This window comes from Ipomoea triloba, chromosome 2 (genome assembly GCF_003576645.1).
Source record: "Ipomoea triloba cultivar NCNSP0323 chromosome 2, ASM357664v1".
NCBI lineage: Eukaryota > Viridiplantae > Streptophyta > Magnoliopsida > Solanales > Convolvulaceae > Ipomoea > Ipomoea triloba.
This window is the reverse complement of record NC_044917.1, coordinates 4056825-4075978: the sequence shown is the minus strand read 5'-3', so window position 1 is coordinate 4075978 and position 19154 is coordinate 4056825. Positions and strand designations below refer to the sequence as shown.

General features: G+C 32.8%; 2 protein-coding genes across 3 annotated transcripts in view; both read left to right on the top strand.

Moving 5' to 3' along the window:
* The first annotated feature begins 3591 nt into the window (after positions 1-3591).
* Positions 3592-19154, top strand: part of LOC116009873 (cellulose synthase-like protein H1) — a 41043-nt gene continuing 25480 nt past the window's right edge. The window contains exons 1-8 of one of the 2 annotated variants that reach the window (XM_031249053.1): positions 3592-3893; positions 3986-4322; positions 4425-4550; positions 4667-4789; positions 5172-5384; positions 5610-5721; positions 5856-6028; positions 6197-7198. In XM_031249053.1, coding sequence (XP_031104913.1) covers positions 3625-3893; positions 3986-4322; positions 4425-4550; positions 4667-4789; positions 5172-5384; positions 5610-5721; positions 5856-6028; positions 6197-7066 — 2223 coding nt within the window. In that variant the 5' untranslated portion in view covers positions 3592-3624 and the 3' untranslated portion in view covers positions 7067-7198. Of the gene's footprint in view, positions 3894-3985; positions 4323-4424; positions 4551-4666; positions 4790-5171; positions 5385-5609; positions 5722-5855; positions 6029-6196; positions 7199-19154 lie in introns of those variants that run through there. The other variant, XM_031249051.1, reaches the window with a different exon arrangement.
* LOC116009874 (cellulose synthase-like protein H1) lies at positions 9933-14308 on the top strand. Its single transcript, XM_031249054.1, has 8 exons — positions 9933-10235; positions 10357-10693; positions 10794-10919; positions 11171-11296; positions 11747-11959; positions 12204-12315; positions 12892-13073; positions 13311-14308. Exons 1-8 carry the CDS (start codon positions 9964-9966, stop codon positions 14199-14201), a joined length of 2259 nt encoding a protein of 752 aa, XP_031104914.1. The 5' UTR covers positions 9933-9963; the 3' UTR covers positions 14202-14308.

The window sequence follows — 19154 nt, the reverse complement described above, 5'->3', positions numbered from 1 at the left end:
GATATGATGACAAAGTAAAATGTATTATCTGCCCATAACCCATTATATTTGAAGGGAAACTTGTAAATCTTCGTAACTAATAAAGGGTAAAAGCAGCAGACTTGGTTGAATTCTTTGGTTCTCTCTATAATGGACAAATAAATTACTTTAATTATGCAGTGAGTAAGGGGTCTTGTGCCCATGTATTATAGTCAAATTAAAGAGAAAGTTATATATATTTGCGTGTGATTAATTTTCTTGAAGGGGGGATTATTATTGTCAGCAAGTCATTGCTTGACCCTCAAAACCGAGAGCCGCAGACGTAGACGAGAAATGTCGGGAGATCAGAGCTAGCTAAGCTAGCTTCTGCGTTTGAATAAGATTATTCAATAACTGCATGCGTGCAGTGATCACATCTTCCTCGTTTTTGTTTTTGTTTTTTGGTATATCTCTACTCTTATGTAAGATTATTATTCGGATGTGGTCAAAATTATGTCAGTAAAATTTAAAACTTGATGGTAAGAATGTTATCGTGATAATTATTATCAGTACAATGAACAAAGAGAAGTAGACAATAAGTACTAATACTTCAATCTGAATATAAGTTTGAGTGTGTTTGATCTCCTATTGTCAGTTTGTCACAACGCTTAGCTTTTATACCGGACAATGGCTACTAAGTATAACGGTTGCAATAATGAGTACAACTGCTTGCTAATAATTGTGACACTCTCCTTCATAAATATATATATGTTGGCCTCCATAACTGTTGCTCCTTAATGATGCGGCGATACTCTAATAATAAGTGCATTAGCTTTGCGCTTAGTACAACCGCCTCGTGCTCTGCTCTCTATTCTTATCCTAACCGTTACTATTTGACTGCATCTTGCTTCATGTTAGACTAAGAGTTGATGTGTCAAAACTTATCTTAAAAATGCATGTTAAAAAGTACATTTACAAAAGCCAATTATATTATCGTCAGATTAATTTAAATTCGAATTAAATCATATTTAAAGTTTGATTTTTATTTTTATTTTTATCGTAAGTTTGATTTTACAAAAGCCAATTATATTAATTTAATTTTACAAAAGCCAATTATATTAATTTTACAAAAGTACATTTACAAAAGCCAATTATATTATCGTAAGATTAATTTAAATTCGAATTAAATCATATTTAAAGTTTGATTTTTATTTTTATTTACAAAATTTATAGAGCACACACCAAAATTAATCCTCAAGTTTTCAAAAAAAAAAAAATAAATAATCCTCAAAGTTTACCATAGTTCGCTTAGTAACTGGTTTGGTTAAACTTCCAATTTCATTTGCTACTGCTAGAGAAATTCTCCTTTCCAGATGGGCTTCACATTTTTCAAACGGGTTTGCCTATACCCATCTGTAAACAAAGCCCATGAGGTTCCCAACACAATATTCAGAAATCAGAATGTATATGCTTGACAAAATTGTATCAGGCACCCTGATCATAATTCAACCCAAAATTTGTAGACTCATTGCTATTTGTCAAGCCCAACACATTATTTTAAAAAAATAATAATAATACTCAAGCGTATTTCACTACCGAGAATTAATCACATATACACATTTATGTTGGCACATGAGAGTGGTAATCAAAATGAAAATCAAATACTTGATGATGATAATGGATTTTGGTGAAAGTTGATGTATGGTTATGTATGACTCTATAATGAAAATAAATGTTTTAAAAATGCAAAAAAAAAAAAAAAAAAAAACAAAACAAAACAAAAAACAAAAAATAAAGTAATTGATCCTAAAAGCAATCATATTAATGTTTTTTTTCTTGATTTTTGTCCGATTATAAATTTAAAGATGGTTTTTTTTTTCCATATCTATCTTCTTTTTCATCTTTTAAGTTTGCGAATTATTATTATCACTAACATCACTCCACCACCCTACCACCACCACCACAACACTTATTATTATTATTATTATTATTATTATTATTATTATTATTATTATTATTATTATAAATAATATGTACAATTTCATAAAAATGAACCAAACAGAGTAAATACGAATTATTAATTTTCAACTAAATAGAAAACAATAATTATATTTTCTGACTTTCAGTCAAAGAGTATAAAATTAAAATATTTTTTGAAAAATAAGTCACTTTCTAAAATTCATTTTTTGAAAAAAAAAACATTTTTCATGTTTCCCACACATGAATAATAATCCATATCTATGTGGCATGTAAAAGTAATAGAATTATTTAATTTACTCACTGAACACATGTAATGTAAAATATACGTACAATCACACTGCAACAAAAATATTAGAGCAACACTATTTGTGATTTTTTCTTGATTTTTTATAGAGAAAAAACTACAACATGATTTTTTACTATTGTCGAGCATGATTTTTTCTTAGTTTTCACAATGCGAATCAAAATTCTTTTCAGAGCCAATGAAAATGCATATGAAGCCTAATTAAAGCGTTCCACGCACTTTAGCACTGCACGCGCCAATGTTTTTTTTTTTTTTGAATACTACTGACTCTATGCACGCGCCAATGTTAAACACGTAAAAGGTCCCATTTTTTTTTCAAGCTTGTTTTTCTGATTTTCTTTCTCTTTTTTTTTTTCTCTCATCTTTCTCTCTCTTAATATATCTGTAAAAAAAAATAATGAAAAAAATCTCAACAAACGAGGTTGCTCATATATATTGCTATAATGGAGTGGCAACCGAACATCCTCATTTTCCAGCTACTGCTCTAATTATGTGCCAAATTAAATCACTATTAATTTACTATGCTCCCCTAGAAATAGAATGCTGGTTAAATATCTTCCTATTTAATCGCAGACATTAAATTTTCCGGATTGAATGACTTAAATTTATCATTATGTTCTTATGAAAAAAGTGTTTTCATGTGAACATAGGCGTGCATATATATATATATATATATACACACACACACGCGAACGAACAAAAGGATAAAAAAATGTTGTCATTATAAGAATTAGTGAACTACAGAGGATTGTAATTGTTGTCATTATAAGAATTAGTGAACTACAGAGGATTGTAATTGTTTGTTGATTACTTCCTCTGTCCCTTGTAGTTTGTCTTCACTTTGTTTTAATTAAAAATATTTTTTTAAAGTTAAAAAATAATACGTCTTTGTCACCTGTAAAAGTAATGGAGTATTTTACTCACTGAAAGCATCGTAGCACTTTCTTAAATATAAAAAAAATTATTTTTAATTAATTTAAATTTAATTTTTTTTTGAATTTAATAGTAATTTTTAAATATATTAATTTTATACTCCCATTCATCTCATATTACATGTCCTACTCTTATTTTTAATTTGTTTGAAAATAGCATCCTATTTACAAAATACGAACATCACTATTATTTTACATTTTTCAATTTAACGTTTTAACTTTTTCAAATTTCTAGACAATTAATGAAAAGTATAATTATACTTTATATAAATGACACCGACATTTGAGGGTCAAAATTAAAAAGTTAGTAATATTTATTTTGTTACATTAAAAAAGGTGCAAAAATAAATGTGACAACCTGGAATCCAGTCCATATATATGTCTGTAAGTCCAGTCACGAGAAACACATACAAGCATTCCAGCTCTCTCTCATCTGTGTTCAAAGACATTATGGCAGTGGCAACCAAAAATCCTGGTTTTCCACTGTACGAGATACAATTTCGAAACAACAGAATCTCAAGAGCCATAGAAATCATTATCCTATTCGTTCTGCTATCACTCATTTGCTACAGACTGTTTTCTCTCCGCAGCCATGACCAAATCCCTTGGCTTTTGGCTCTCATCTGCGAGGCTTGGTTCACTTTCGTTTGGGTTCTCGCCGTCAACGCTAAGTGGAATCAAATCCAAACCAAAACATATCCTCAACGCCTCTTGCAATGGTATGATAGTAGTACTATACATACATACATTCCTACAATTTTAATTTGTTTTATTTTTCCTTATAAATTTGTCTTGTTTCGATGTTTTTAAGGTTGGGAGATGGGGCATCTGAGTTTCCGGCTGTGGATATGTTTGTTACGACGGCCGACCCGGAACTGGAACCGCCGATTATAACGGTCAACACGGTGTTATCTTTGTTAGCTGTGGACTATCCGGCGAAGAAGCTAGCCTGTTATGTATCAGATGACGGCGCATCCCCCCTCACCTTCTACTCCCTCGTCGAAGCATCCAAGTTCGCTAAGCTTTGGGTTCCCTTTTGTAAGAAGTATAACGTCGCCGTTAGATCTCCGTTTCGATACTTTCAGGCCAACCCAACCTTCTCACAAGATAGCTCCTTAGACTTCCAACATGAATGGAAGAAAATGAAGGTTTGTTAAAAGAAAAGTTCAAATATTATGTTATTGGTAAATAGGGTTTTAGCTATGCTAGTTTGAATTTTTTAATTTTTTTTTTTGGTACATGTTTTGCAGGATGAATATTCGAAGCTTTGTGCAAAGATAGAAGATGCAAGTCAAGATTCTTTGTCACATAACTTTATCGGCGAGTTTTCAGTTTTTACAAAGATCGAACGGAGAAACCATCCCACCATTATAAAGGTTTGTTATCACCTAATATAGAAATAATTCTCAATTGTCCTAAGTTTCATGTTGAACATTGTTTTGTAGCTAGTTAGGGAATTAAAAGTTCAATGATTGAATGATAATTAATTCAGGTGATTTGGGAAAACAAGGAAAGTGTTGCTAGTAGTGATGATGTGCCTCATCTGATATATATCTCCAGAGAGAAGTATCCAAAGTATCCCCATCATTTCAAAGCGGGAGCCATGAATGTTCTGGTAATAAGTGTTTTAATTTAATTTCTATATTAACTTGTGAATTGTTTAATTTTGTAAATATGATATAATTTCATCATTGATTATTACTTTCAATTCATTACTATATCATCACTTATTTTAATCATGATTATATATTATATTATCTCTGTGACATATCTATAATGCTACAACCTATTTAATTTCGCCACTGCCATGCATCTCCACTCAATTACATTGTCCCTTACCATTTGTTTTCATATGTTTATATAAATAATAATAATAATTAGATTACAAAAGATTATGTAGTAATTTATAAATTGGAATTGATAAATAGTGAAGAAGTTGGATAATTTTTCTTGTTATATATAACAAACACTAGCTAATCATATTTAATTTGGATTAGACAAGAGTGTCAGGAGTGATAACAAATGCACCATTCATGTTTAACGTGGACTGTGATTGTTACGCAAATGATCCGAAAGTAGTACTACATGCAATGTGCTTCTTCCTTGGAGTTGATGACGAAAAGGAGGCTGGATTTGTTCAATTCCCTCAGAGCTTCAGTGGTGGGTTGAAGGATGATCCTTACGGAAACCAAATGAAAATCATAATGGAAGTAAGTAAAAATATGTTCTTTTCACATATAACATATTAGTTATAGTAAAATTACAATTATGTTATTTACTTCCTATGTTGCTATTAAAATCCGAATTAAGATTTTAAAATTTCTGTCTCCACCCCTACAACTTCATTATTATTATGCTAGCTATCTGTATCCATGGAATATTCTGTATAGTTAAAAGTAGATCTTAGAAGAAAGTTTATATACGGTTTGATACAGTTTCTAGGGCGAGGAATCGCTGGGATTCAAGGACCATTTTATCAAGGAACTGGATGTTTCCATAGAAGAAAAGTTATATACGGCTTGTCGCCAAATGTGGCCGACACTAACGGTATGCAACTATATATGCATGATGCAATATATTATGCAATGAATTTTCGCCCACGTGGTTTAATTTCAACATCTATTACATTGTCATTTGTCACATTCGTTTTTGGAGATTTAATACTGTACTTTTGTAATCAGCGGATAAGGAGCAATGGGAAACGTTTGGCAAATCAAAGAGCTTCACTTTATCAACCTCTCAAATCTTATCTGGATCTTTGTATCCTGAGATTCCCATTTTCTCGAATTCCCTTGATGCTGCTAACCAAGTTGCAAGTTGTGGCTATGAATCCGGCACGGCTTGGGGCCAAAAGGTAAGTACATATTATATCATGGATTAGATCTACCTTATATTGTGTATCCTGGTCCTGATCTAAAATAACATTCAAATTATGTGTCTATAATAGGTTAATTGCAGGGACATAATTCGGAAATTTGGATTATAGAAAAAATAAATATTTGGTTTAATGTGTTTTCTTTAGGTAGGGTGGATGGACATGCTCACCGGGGTAACTATTCATAGTAAGGGTTGGAAATCTGCTTATTGCGCTCCTGACCCGCCTGGTTTTCTGGGGAGTGCACCAACAGGTGGGCCTGGAGCGTTGACCCAACAAAAACGATGGGCCACTGGGCTAATGGAAATACTGATCTGCAAGAAAAGCCCAATTATTTCCACCGTATTTAGGAAGCTCCAATTTAGGCAATGCTTGGCTTATCTATGGGTTATGGTTTGGCCCATTAGGCCCATTTTTGAACTATGCTACGCTCTTCTCCCCGCATATTGCATCATCAACAATTCTCACTTCCAACCAAACATAAATGAAGGCGCCATTATAATAGCAGCTTCCATTTTCATAATCTACAATTTGTACACTTTATCCGAGTACATAAGAACAGGGGAGTCGTTGCGGGCGTGGTGGAACAACCAAAGAATGTTGAAGGTGAATTCATCTGCGCCGTGGTTGTTTGGACTCCTAAGTGTGATACTTAAGGTTGTTGGATTATCTGAAACGGTGTTTGAAATCACCAAGAAAGATCAATCAAGCGACGATGACAACGAGGACTCCAACGTTGGAAGGTTCACATTCGATAATTCTCCGCTGTTTGTCCCTGGTACAACCATTTTGCTGGTGAACATGGCAGCTTTGTTCATTGGATTTCTGGATTTTATACAGGAAAAGAGTCGTAGTTGGAGTTTAGGAGAGGTAATATGCAGTGTGTGGGTAATATTAATGTATTGGGCATTTCTTAAGGGGTTGTTTGGAAAGGGGAAGTATGGGATTCCATTATCTACTATTGCAAAGTCTGTGGGATTGGGATTGGGATTGCTTTTTGTCCATGTTTGCAAATAAAAGGGTATACTGAATTACTGATCGAGTTGTATTAGTTGACATTATATTGATTCTCATGCTTATGCACTAAAACTATTAAGTATGGGCAACCTATTTAAGTTGGTGTCACAACGTTAAAAGTATTGCTTACAACAGGATCGGAGCAACTTATTAATTTTTTTATTTTTATTTATTGTTTTGTTTAAGCCAGCCAGTTTATCTCATGCATACACTTAAAGTAGTGATTACGATTTATCTTGTCACCCAAAAACAAATTATGAAGCATAATAATTACAAGTCAAGAAGTCCACCATTCATAGAAAGATGACAATAAGGTGCACTACTAAGTAGCTAGAATTGATATTGATCAAAGAAATTGTTGAAATAAAATAATAAATATCCATTGCAATATTTATCGAATCATGGGAGGTCGCTTTTAGATTTTAAAAAAAAAATTATTTTCCTATAATTACATACATAAGGATTTTTATTATTATTATTATTATTATTGCTACGTTGTATGGAAATATTATAACACTAGACAAAAAATGTCAATTAATAAATAAAAATATGTTCTCCTTTTTCTAAGTTTATCGATAGAGACGCAAACTTTTTCAGAAATAGTTTTGTTTTTTGAGAGTGCTTTTATGCTAAATGTTTTTCTTCAAAATGTCATTTTCTTTGTCAGTAAGTAATCAATAATTAATCACTAAGCAAAAACTTTTTGTTAAAAAGTTTCGTAGGGATAGGTATATATGTTATGGAATTTTATATAATATACTTGTATTTTTATTTCTTTTATATTTTACGGAGTATTTGTTATGAAAGTTGAGAGTAGAAATATATACTTTTTTAGCTTGCACAGTTGCATGCAGTACTGATTTACTGAAAACCAGAGCATGCAATTATTGAGATTTCCCATTATCAATTATCATCTTCTCGATTTCCATGCATTATAATTTTGTTTAGAAAAATAGTACCTGAACTCTCAAGTTATATTCCCTACTTTTATTCTTTCACACAAAAATTTAATATTGATACTTTTTTTGAGATCGATTGCAAGATAAACTTATCATATTTTATCACGTCAGGGAGTAAAAGTAACGAAGTAAAAATAAGATTCGAACTCTTTTGTTTTAGCTTGCACAGTTGCATGCAGTACTGATTTACTGAAAACCAGAGCATGCAGTCATTGAGATTTCCCATGATCAATTATCATCTTCTCGATTCCCATGCATTGTAATTATTAAAAAAATAAAATTAAGAAACTGTTTGAAAATTTGAAAAATATTTTTTTAAAAATAATTTTTAAAATTTTTCATTTTTTTGAAAAACAATTTAATTTTTTATGTACTAAATATAAGGAGTAGAAATTAAATTATTTTTTTCTGTTTGACTAAAAGTTAATAAAAGTGTATTTTTTTTGTTTGATTTTCCTGAAAATGAATATATTATTTGTTATAATAATAACACCACCACCACTAACAACAATAATAATAACAACAACAACAACAACAATAATAATAATAATAATAATAATGAGTGGTGTGTTGGTGTGTTGGTGCCGGTGGTGATGACTGTGGTGTGTTGGTGTCGGTGGTGGTGACTGTGGTTGTGTGGTGGTGGTGGTAATAATAATCTGAAAGCGAGTTTGAAAAGAGACCGATAAGATCATATAAAGATAACGGGTAAAATAGCACGGTTTATTTAGTTAATCACACCAAATATTACGGATCAGCGTGAAATAATGGAGGCTATTATAACAAGATTATCTATTAATTTAATTTGATAGCGAAAGTATATATATCAAATATGCTTGTCAACGGCGGCTAACTGACCGACCGTCCGACCTCTCAACTAATGTATATCACAATGACAAAATGATAAAAATGTTGTCGTAATGATGGAGAACTCCCTGAAACCGACATGCAAAACTGCCATTTGTGTGGTTTTCGATCATACGTACACACATGCATTGCATTACGTACTCCGTCTGATTTGTTTTGAAAATTCTGATGACTTTTTTAAGTTTGTGCTAATATTTTATCTTATTTAATTTGGTTTAATTTGAGATATATACTAACGAACTATATTATTTTACATGTATTTTTTTTTCTAAAATGTAATATTGGTTCATTGGAAATAAAAACTTATACTCCGTAGTTGTATAGATCAAAAAATAAAATTTATTATTACTCCGTATTAATTTTGACATGACTCTCATAGAGTTTAACGAGCATCAATTTTTTGATATTTTAGTTACATTACCGGTGTAGTTCAATTACTAATTATTCTAAGTGTTCGGACCATGCATATTGAAAAGGTTCATGAGATCGACAAAACATACGGAAAAGTAACAATATTATGAAATGAGGTCCAATAATGAATTGAATAGAGTTGTGGCTAATACTCGAGACATAAAAGAAGCAATTTTTATGAGATCCTAAAACCATCCGTCACCCTGACTTAATCAAGATATGTATTATAAAATGTTGATTTGTTGAGCATAAAATATATAAAAATAAATGTACAATCTAAATATTAGTTTAGACTTTTAGATGAAATGGAGCACATGCTTCAATTTGGTATCAGAGTCATGCCAAAAGTCATGTGTTTGACACGTAGTTGAGATGACACATAATATTATAATAAATTGTTTGTCAATTACCAGCTCTTCGGTCCCTTCTGGTAGTTTGCCATCACTTTGGTCGGGTGAAAGTCTTATTAAAAAAAAAAATTGAAGTTAAAAATAATTAATGAGTTTGTCGCATGTAAAAATAATGGAGTAATTATATTATTTAGGTGGCTTTACATCGACCAGTTGATCTATTCATCACCAAACACTGTTATATAAGGTTGTAACTCCAATGACACAAAACACAAGCATTCCAGCTCTCTCTGCGTTCTCATCTGACATCATGGCTGTGGCAACCAAACCTCATCCCTTTCCACTATACGACATACAATTTCGAAACAACAGAATATCAAGAACCATAGAAATCATTATCCTATTCCTTCTGCTATCACTCATTAGCTATAGACTATTTTCTCTGGGCACCCAAAATGACCAAATCCCTTGGCTTCTCGCTCTCATCTGCGAGGTTTGGTTCACTTTCGTTTGGATTCTCACCATCAACTGTAAGTGGAATCAAATCCAAACCAAAACGTACCCTCAACGCCTCTTACAATGGTACTACCATACTATATATGCAATTAATTTTATTTTCGTACTATAAGTTCGTATAAATATATATTTTATGATTTTTCTGAGCGTTCGGCGTAAGTAATTAAATTGTTTCGATGTTTTTAAGGTTGGGAGAGGGGACATCTGAGTTTCCAGCTGTGGATATGTTCGTTACAACGGCCGACCCGGAACTGGAACCGCCGATTATAACGGTCAACACGGTGTTATCTTTGTTAGCGGTGGACTATCCGGCGAACAAGCTAGGCTGTTATGTATCAGATGACGGCGCATCCCCCCTCACCTTCTACTCCCTCGTCGAAGCATCTAAGTTCGCTAAGATTTGGGTTCCCTTTTGTAAGAAGTATAACGTCGCCGTTAGGTCTCCGTTTCGATACTTTAGTGACAACTCAACTTTCCCCCAAGATAGCTCCTTAGACTTTAAACATGAATGGAGGAAAATGAAGGTTTGAAAATAGATTTCTTCATATTATATTTTTGAAAAAATACTAAAAGTAAAAAAGAAATGAGAAAACAGTTTCCATTTTGTTCATTATATTTTTGCAGGATGAATATTCAAAGCTTTGTGGGAAAATAGAAGAAGCCAGTCAACAGTCTTTACTATGTCACCTTACTGACGAGGTTTCAGTTTTTGAAAACATTGAACGACAAAACCACTCAACTATCATAAAGGTTATCACTCTATATATCCTAATTACAATTACATTAAAAATTGTATATATATTCTAACTTGCTATATATGGTTGCTGACCATGCAAATCTTTAAGGTTATATTATAAAAAATATTAGTACCAATTTTATGAATTAATGTTGTTTAGAGTTTTTCATCTTTGATTGGTGGCACATTCTATGACTTAATTTTGTTGTGCAGCTAATATAGGTAGGGAATTAAAAGTTACTTTATTAAATGAATATTAATTCAGGTGATTTGGGAAAACAAAGAAGTTGGCATCGATAATGGTGATGGTGTGCCTCATCTAATATATATCTCCAGAGAGAAGCGTCCAAAGCATCCCCATCATTATAAGGCTGGAGCCATGAATGTTTTGGTAAAAAATTTAAACTCTCTATAATATAACTAATGAATTCTTTAATTTTTGAAATTATGAAATACTTCCTCCACCTACTATATTTACACCCTACAGTTTTTTTGTTTTTTTGTTTTTTTTTTCATGTCCACCTCAACTATGATCTACACCATATTTTCATTATCATTATTTACTTATTATCACATGACAAGAATCAGAATATATAGGAATCAAATACTTGGTATTAGTAATGAGTTTTCATAACAACTTATTTAGTTTATGATTTGCTTATCACACGACAACCTATTTAGCTTCATACTTTCACCACTGCCGCCTTGACTCAATTATATTGCCCCTTACCACTTGTTTTCGTAACAAAAAGAATTAGATTTCAAATAAGTACGTAACTCATAATTTGGAATTTTCTTCTTGTTATCACAACTCATAATTAATTAACCATATTTGAAATAGACAAGAGTGTCAGGAGTGATGACAAATGCACCATTCATGTTGAATGTGGACTGTGACTGTTATGCAAATGACCCAAAAGTAGTATTGCACGCCATGTGCTTCCTGCTTGGAGCTGAGGATGAAAAAGATGCCGGATTCGCTCAATTTCCTCAGAGCTTCACTGATGCATTGAAAGATGACCCGTTTGGAAACCAATTAAAAATTGCAATGGAAGTAAGTACAAATCTCATCTCTTTTTCACATATATATTAAACTTTCTATATATAAATGCATGTTATTGACTTTTTAATTTTTATATTAGTGCTGAAAGAAATACTAAGATTAAAAAATTTCTCACTTGAAGTAAAGAAATTATTTTTTGAGTCCGCACAAGCAATTCAAATGGTAAATTCACTAAATTGTATGCAAAAAGTTATTTAACTTCATTTATTAATATGTTAATATTTTTAATATATAGTATTTAGGGCGAGGAGTTGCTGGGATTCAAGGACCGTATTACCAAGGAACAGGATGCTTTCATAGAAGAAAAGTTATATATGGCATGGCGCCAAATGTGGCTAACGCTAGTGGTATGCATAAATAACAAATTTTGTCCTAATAAAGTTAATGGGTCACACTTGTGTGAGACCGTCTCACGGATCCTTATTTGTGAGACGGGTCGGGTCGGGTCGAAGCAACATGCAAATGTCATACTTATATGCTCAAATATAACACTAATCAAGAATACAATTTTTGTTACTTATAAGAGAAAAAGTAATAAATTTTTCATAATAAGTAATGTTGACAATTGCCCCATATTTATAAGGGCAAATATAATACTTTTTAGGAAAAATGTAATACTTTTAAATCGAAATGTAAAAGTATTGTATTTTTCCTTAAAAGTATTAAATTTACCCTTATAAGTAACAAAAATTTTATTCCTAATTAGTATTACATTTGAGCATATAAGTATGACATTTGTGCATATAAGTGTTATATTTGCATCTTAACCTGACCCGACCCGTCTCACGGTGAGACGGTCTCACGCAAGTTTTTGTCAAAGTTAATAGTCATCAATTCTTGTCTGTTTCTATTTCAATTATTGTTACATTATCGCTTGCTTTTTAGATACTCCGTATTTATTAGTATTATTTTTTTGTCACTAGAAAAATCAGTTGACAAGGACCAGTGGTTAACGTATGGCAAATCAAAAGTCTTGAATTTATCAATCCCTCAAATTTTATCTGGATCTTTATCTCCTGAGATTCCCATATTCTCGAATTCCCTTGATGCTGCGAAGGAAGTTGCAAGTTGTGGCTATGAATCTGGCACTGCTTGGGGCCAAAAGGTTAGTACATAACATGTGATTCAAAAATTAAGAGTTATCACTTCAAATAAACATCTGACACCTCAATTGGATGTATTCTACATGAGTCCAACAATCATTGTTTTTGAGTACTACTAAACTGTTAAAATGTAGTATCGGTTTATAACTACTTCTATTTAAATTGCGCCAAATGTTTTATTACAATATGAAATTTAATTTGACATTATTTGTCATTTTTTTCTTTCTATAATCATGTAGGTTGGGTGGATGTATGGAAGCACAACAGAAGACGTCCTCACCGGTTTAAGTATTCATAGTAAGGGTTGGAAAAGTTCGTATTGTGTTCCTGACCCGCCCGGTTTTTTGGGTAGTGCACCAACAGGTGGGCCGGCCGCATTGACCCAACAAAAACGATGGGCCACTGGGGTTATGGAAATACTAATAAGCAAGAAAAGCCCAATTATTTCCACCCTATTTAGAAGGCTCCAGTTCAGACAATGCTTGGGCTATCTATGGCTTATGGTTTGGCCCATTAGGCCCATTTTTGAAATATGTTACGCTCTTCTCCCCGCATATTGCATCATCAACAATTCTCACTTCCAACCAAAGCTAAACGAAGCCGCCATTGTAATACCAGCTTCCATTTTCATCATCTACAACTTGTACACTCTATTCGAATACATCGAAACCGGGGAATCGGCACGCGCGTGGTGGAACAACCAGAGAATGTGGAAGGTGAATGCATCTGCGTCGTGGTTGTTTGGACTCCTGAGTGTGATAATTAAGGTTGTTGGATTATCTGAAACGGTGTTTGAAATCACGAAGAAAGATCAATCAAGCGACGATGACAACGAGGACTCCAACGCTGGAAGGTTCACGTTCGATGAATCTCCGCTGTTTGTCCCTGGCACAACCATTTTGCTGGTGAACATGGCAGCTTTGTTCATTGGATTTCTGGATTTTATACAGGAGAAGAGTCGTAGTTGGAGTTTAGGAGAGGTAATATGCAGTGTGTGGGTAATATTAATGTATTGGGCATTTCTTAAGGGGTTGTTTGGAAAGGGAAAGTATGGGATTCCATTATCCACTGTTTTAAAGTCTGGGGGATTGGCACTGCTCTTTGTCCATGCCTCCAAATTCAAATACTGATTTGTATTAGTTGTTACTTTGCTGTTGAAAGCATTACGTTATATTTTTACTCAAAAGTATATTAACAAAGTATATATATAAAACAAAAGCCTTTCTCTACTGCTCAACTTCGGCTTCTACCGCCGGCCTCCGGCCGGAGCTCTAATGGAGCTTTGAGCCGGCGGTTTTGCTCACCTTCCATGTTTGCTCTCGCTCTTCTTCTGCCCCGACCACCGTCGCAGTTCCGTCCGCCTCCGACCACCGCCACAGATCTTCTTCTTCCGTTTTCTCTCCCTTTGAATAAATAATATTAGGTAGGTATTGGGGTTTGTGTTGGTAGTCTTGAACTCCCAACCCTACTTTGACTTTACCCACTTTTTTTTTCTCTATTAGTGTGTTTTACTCTGGTTAGTTTCACGAGCATTTTTCCTCTCGTTACTTTCCCGAGCTTTTCATTTTCATTACCATAAATCGTTTAGTTTGGTTTCGACAAGTGTTGAGCTTATCATGGGCGAGCAAAAAAGAATGATGACGAAGACCCAGATTTTTTAAGAAGCTTTAAGCTCCCTGAAGAAACATAGCTTCATAGTTATGAAACAGTTTGCGATTCAAGTTTTCTATAGCATAGTTAGAAAAGTTGTTTCTATGTCTGACTGTAAGGAATGTTTTACTATTTCATTGATAATTGATAGTAAACGTTTTATGTTATGAATTAATGGAATAGCTACGTTTATCTTCAAAAAAAAAACAAAGTATATATATATATATACATATATTCTTTTGTGAGGAAGAATTTTGGGAGAATTCGGTTTGTTTCAATTCCCGACGATTCCCTTTGGGCAGCTCTCATGCCTCTCAGAATGAACGCGGGTGGAGTCGAACGGTTAAATTGAGGGAGAAAGACTCGGTGAATTTATTCAAAAAAATTATTTTTGATGACAAAGAAAACTCACAATAGTCATTACTTGATAGTGTTACTGTACTGACCTACTGGGCAAACATAAATCAACAATATGCTAAAAATAAACACGTATAGCTTTACTTTTAATTTGTAAGATAAATTTGCCAAAACCATATACTTTCATGCGCATTTGGCACATGTTTGATTACCGAGAATTAACCGCATCTGTATGATGATTTGTTTCACATATACTTTATACTAACCCCAAAAAAAAAAAAAAGCAAAAAAAAAAAACACATTTTATAAACAAGTCTTCAATAATGAGTTCCACGTACCAATCAGCTTTAGGAATAGACGATAATTACAAGTACCAATCAAGAGCAATAATTGAATAATTGATGCTTATTGATTAAAAAAAAAACATTTAACTGACGTTGATTGCCTTACTTAGGAACCGTAATAATTATGAGTCAACAAATCAATGATAATCGATGACAATAACGAGCATTAATTAAAGACAATTGATATTGATTGAGAAAATTAATGAATAAAAATCTATTTTATATTTGTTAATTTGTCCACATCAGATGGATTTAGTTCGAAGGGTACCTCTTTCCACAATGTTTCTTGGATTACGTGTGGTCTTCAGTAATTTTTTTTTAAAAGAGAAAATAGTTAAATAAGTCTATGAATTTTATACGAGAAATAATATAACTAATCTTTTTAAAAAGTTATTATTAAACACTCTAACTTATAAAATCAGTCAAATAAATCTTATTTATCAATAACCAACAAGTTACAAGTAAAATTATGATAACGTGATATATAGGTTGTCATCAGTCACTGTTCAAAAATAAATAAATAAAGCTACCAAGACGATTGCTAATCGTATTGTCCATGAGCAGCAGTCACCTTCTTGAAAAAGAAGAAAAAGGAGGAGGAGGAGGCGACCAGTCTTATCGCCTTCTTCAGTGAAAGCGACCGACGATGGTTGCTTTCTCCAGTAGATAAGGCGATTGTTGCTCATCTTCTCTACGGGAGAAGTTGATTGAAGAATAAGAAGGTGGTCAATGGTCAGCTTCTTCACTGACAATGACAATCGGTGACCTTTTATCGGTAGTTAGTTTTATCGGCGGAACCTTAATGACAGATTATTCCAAGTGAATAACTAGTTACTTGACTCATATGCACTAATTTGACAATTTTGAATTTTTAATTGCAACTTTTTAAAGTTTAGGTACCTAATTGTTTAATGTATAAATTTGAATAGTCTATTTGACCTTTTAAAAAAAAATCCATATTTCTCTATTTCACTAGGTTATATCTTAGCTTGAATCTTTTAAATTCATCTCTAAGCCCATGAAAAGTTAAATTGAGTCAATCTACATTCAAGACTCAACACCAACCTGTGCACTTCTGTGCATAATGAGTTAATACCAAACACAAACATCCAATGTTCATGTCAGAGATCGAACTTATTGTGTGTGTGTCTCATATGTACTGTAAGATGATAGGTGTTGGACAGAACGGAGCGAAGTGGAGTGATACAAGCTTACGCTTTTCCTCTTTTGTTGCGTAACGCAGAGTGGGTTAGGGGTGTGAGGGCAATGCCATCACAGTATGGTACATGGGTAAGCTAGTACATGTACCTTGTTTAGGGTTGCATATAAATATGATGCTGTAACCCTGAATGTTTACCATCACAATTAATAAAAGAACAGTTTCTCTTCCGTGAGCGTCGGCACATTGCTGAACCACGTGAATCATGTCTTCTTTACTTTTTGCCATTCCTTTCCATTCTTGTTCTCATTTATCTTAACAGAACTCCGATCTCTATAAGTAATTTTTAAGTGAGACTTTTCATTAACTAGACAAGTGTCATAGGGGTTCTTTCGTAATTAATTTGGTACCGGATCGGAGAAACAAGATTATAATGGTACGGTTTGGAGATTAGCTCCACTTATTTGGTTTGGGCAGGTTGGTGTTGGTTTTCTTGTGTGTAGAAAGATATAATTTGGTGTAGGTCGGACTGGAAACTAGGCAAGATCAATTTACTTTATCATGTGAATCTAAAATATAATTTGGTGAAATTTGCAATTGTATTATTATTATTATTATTATTATTATTATTATTATTATTATTATTATTAAAATCAGATGTCACAATGTCACATGAATGAGTGAATAACATGTTACCTAATTTGAATTGTGTGTCCTAAAAAAGTGTGCCAAGCAGCCTATCTTCACCAAATTAAAGCCAAAGAGATGTATGGGTGGGGATGTGTTTGAAAATCATCATACTATAAATAGATGCTCAATCATAAGGCCGTAATTGGTTAAAGATAATTTGTAGAGAATTGTATCAAGGTAATTAAGGTAAATGTTGATAGTAGCTTAAGAGAAATTGAGAATTGTAACATCCGGTGGATGGGGTGTTAATAATGTTATGCCTTAAATCCTTAATTAAGGCATAGTATGTAGAAGCATGTGGCTTTGTGGGGTTATTATGAAATTGGGATGAAAGCAAATTCTACTGTATAGTTGTGGTCATTTGTCTATTTTTCATCATGAGTACTTTTCCTTAAGTCGAAACAAAAGTTATAGATGAGATGCATGGTTGAAGGTTGGAAGCAAATCATAGGAGGTAACCATCACTCGTAATGGCACTTTTTTTTTTTCGGTACTAGCCTACTAGAGATCTAATATGAAGTGTAGCATTAGGTACGCTTTGATAACTTATAATTGGGCCTTTAAATCTTTAATACCATACTATATGACTCCTACAATCTTTTGAACATATGTAATTTTATACCTAAATATTAATTACTTACAAATTAAAAAAAAATAATTTGAACCAATGTAATTTTATGTGTTATATATGTTACAAGCCAACCACACAAGTTCACAAGACTATTAAATTTTCACAAAAAATGTTTTCTTTCTGCTTGTGCTCTTTGTACTAATATCTTCACTAATAAAGTATCCGGCCTTATTATCCTTTTTTAAAAAAATTTAAAATATTTTCTGTAATATTAAAGCTAAATAATTTTAGTAGGTGATTTTGAATAAGCATGTTCGGATATTATATTGTTTTCTAATTCATAGTCTCAATACACAATTTTTACACGCAAAAGTGACATTATTTATTTAATCACATAAAATATTATGGATATGAGTCAAATAATAATGAAGACTATCATCACCACAAGTTTATTGATTATTAATTTGATTTGATAGGGAAAGTATATAAGATCGGAATCAAATAATGGCGGGCGGGCTAATCAACAGACCAATCTACTCGCGAACAAAATCGACTCATACTTAAAAAGAAATAAAAGATGTTTCACGATGAGAAATGTTGGGAAAAATGTAAGCCAGGAAAATTTTTGTGGTTATAATTTAAATGAGGAATTAAGATCCTTTAAATAGTATGTAGTCTCAATTGTTTGGCCTACATTATTTAAACAGAGTTTTGCCTTGAGTTTTGTACATCAGATAAAGATTTATTATTATTTTAAGTATGATGTGTAAGTTCAATCTTTGTTCCGAGTGCATCGAGACGGAGATTGATGTGTTAACTTTCGAGGGTGACGCTGTTACTGTGAGCCTGCACCGGTAGCGGTGGATTCATTTCTGTGACCGTGGTTATACCACATCACAACAATTATTTATTTTAACTTTATTAGCTTATTTTTCAATGCAAAACAGCTAACTTTTGTTGTTTTCGATCTTTACTTGCGTACAGCCATACATTTGTTTTTTTCTGGGGTTGTGCTTAAGTTAATATATCGATAGAGACACTTATGCTGATAAAAATTAGATGAAGCAATTAGAGATTTGGTCAAAAAAGATGAAGACAGTGCGACATGGGGTTGGGCTGCTTAAATGTTCATGAGGAGATTGAAGAAGGAGAAGCAATGGGGTAGTCTTAGTTAGGTCCATGAGTGGGGCTATGTTCTAGAAAGAGTGATTGAAGACAAAGAGACAATAATGTGAATGAGATGTGGGGTGATATCAGTCACGAGATTGTGTTGTGCGTAAATAATATATTAATATGTAACACGATGTGAGAT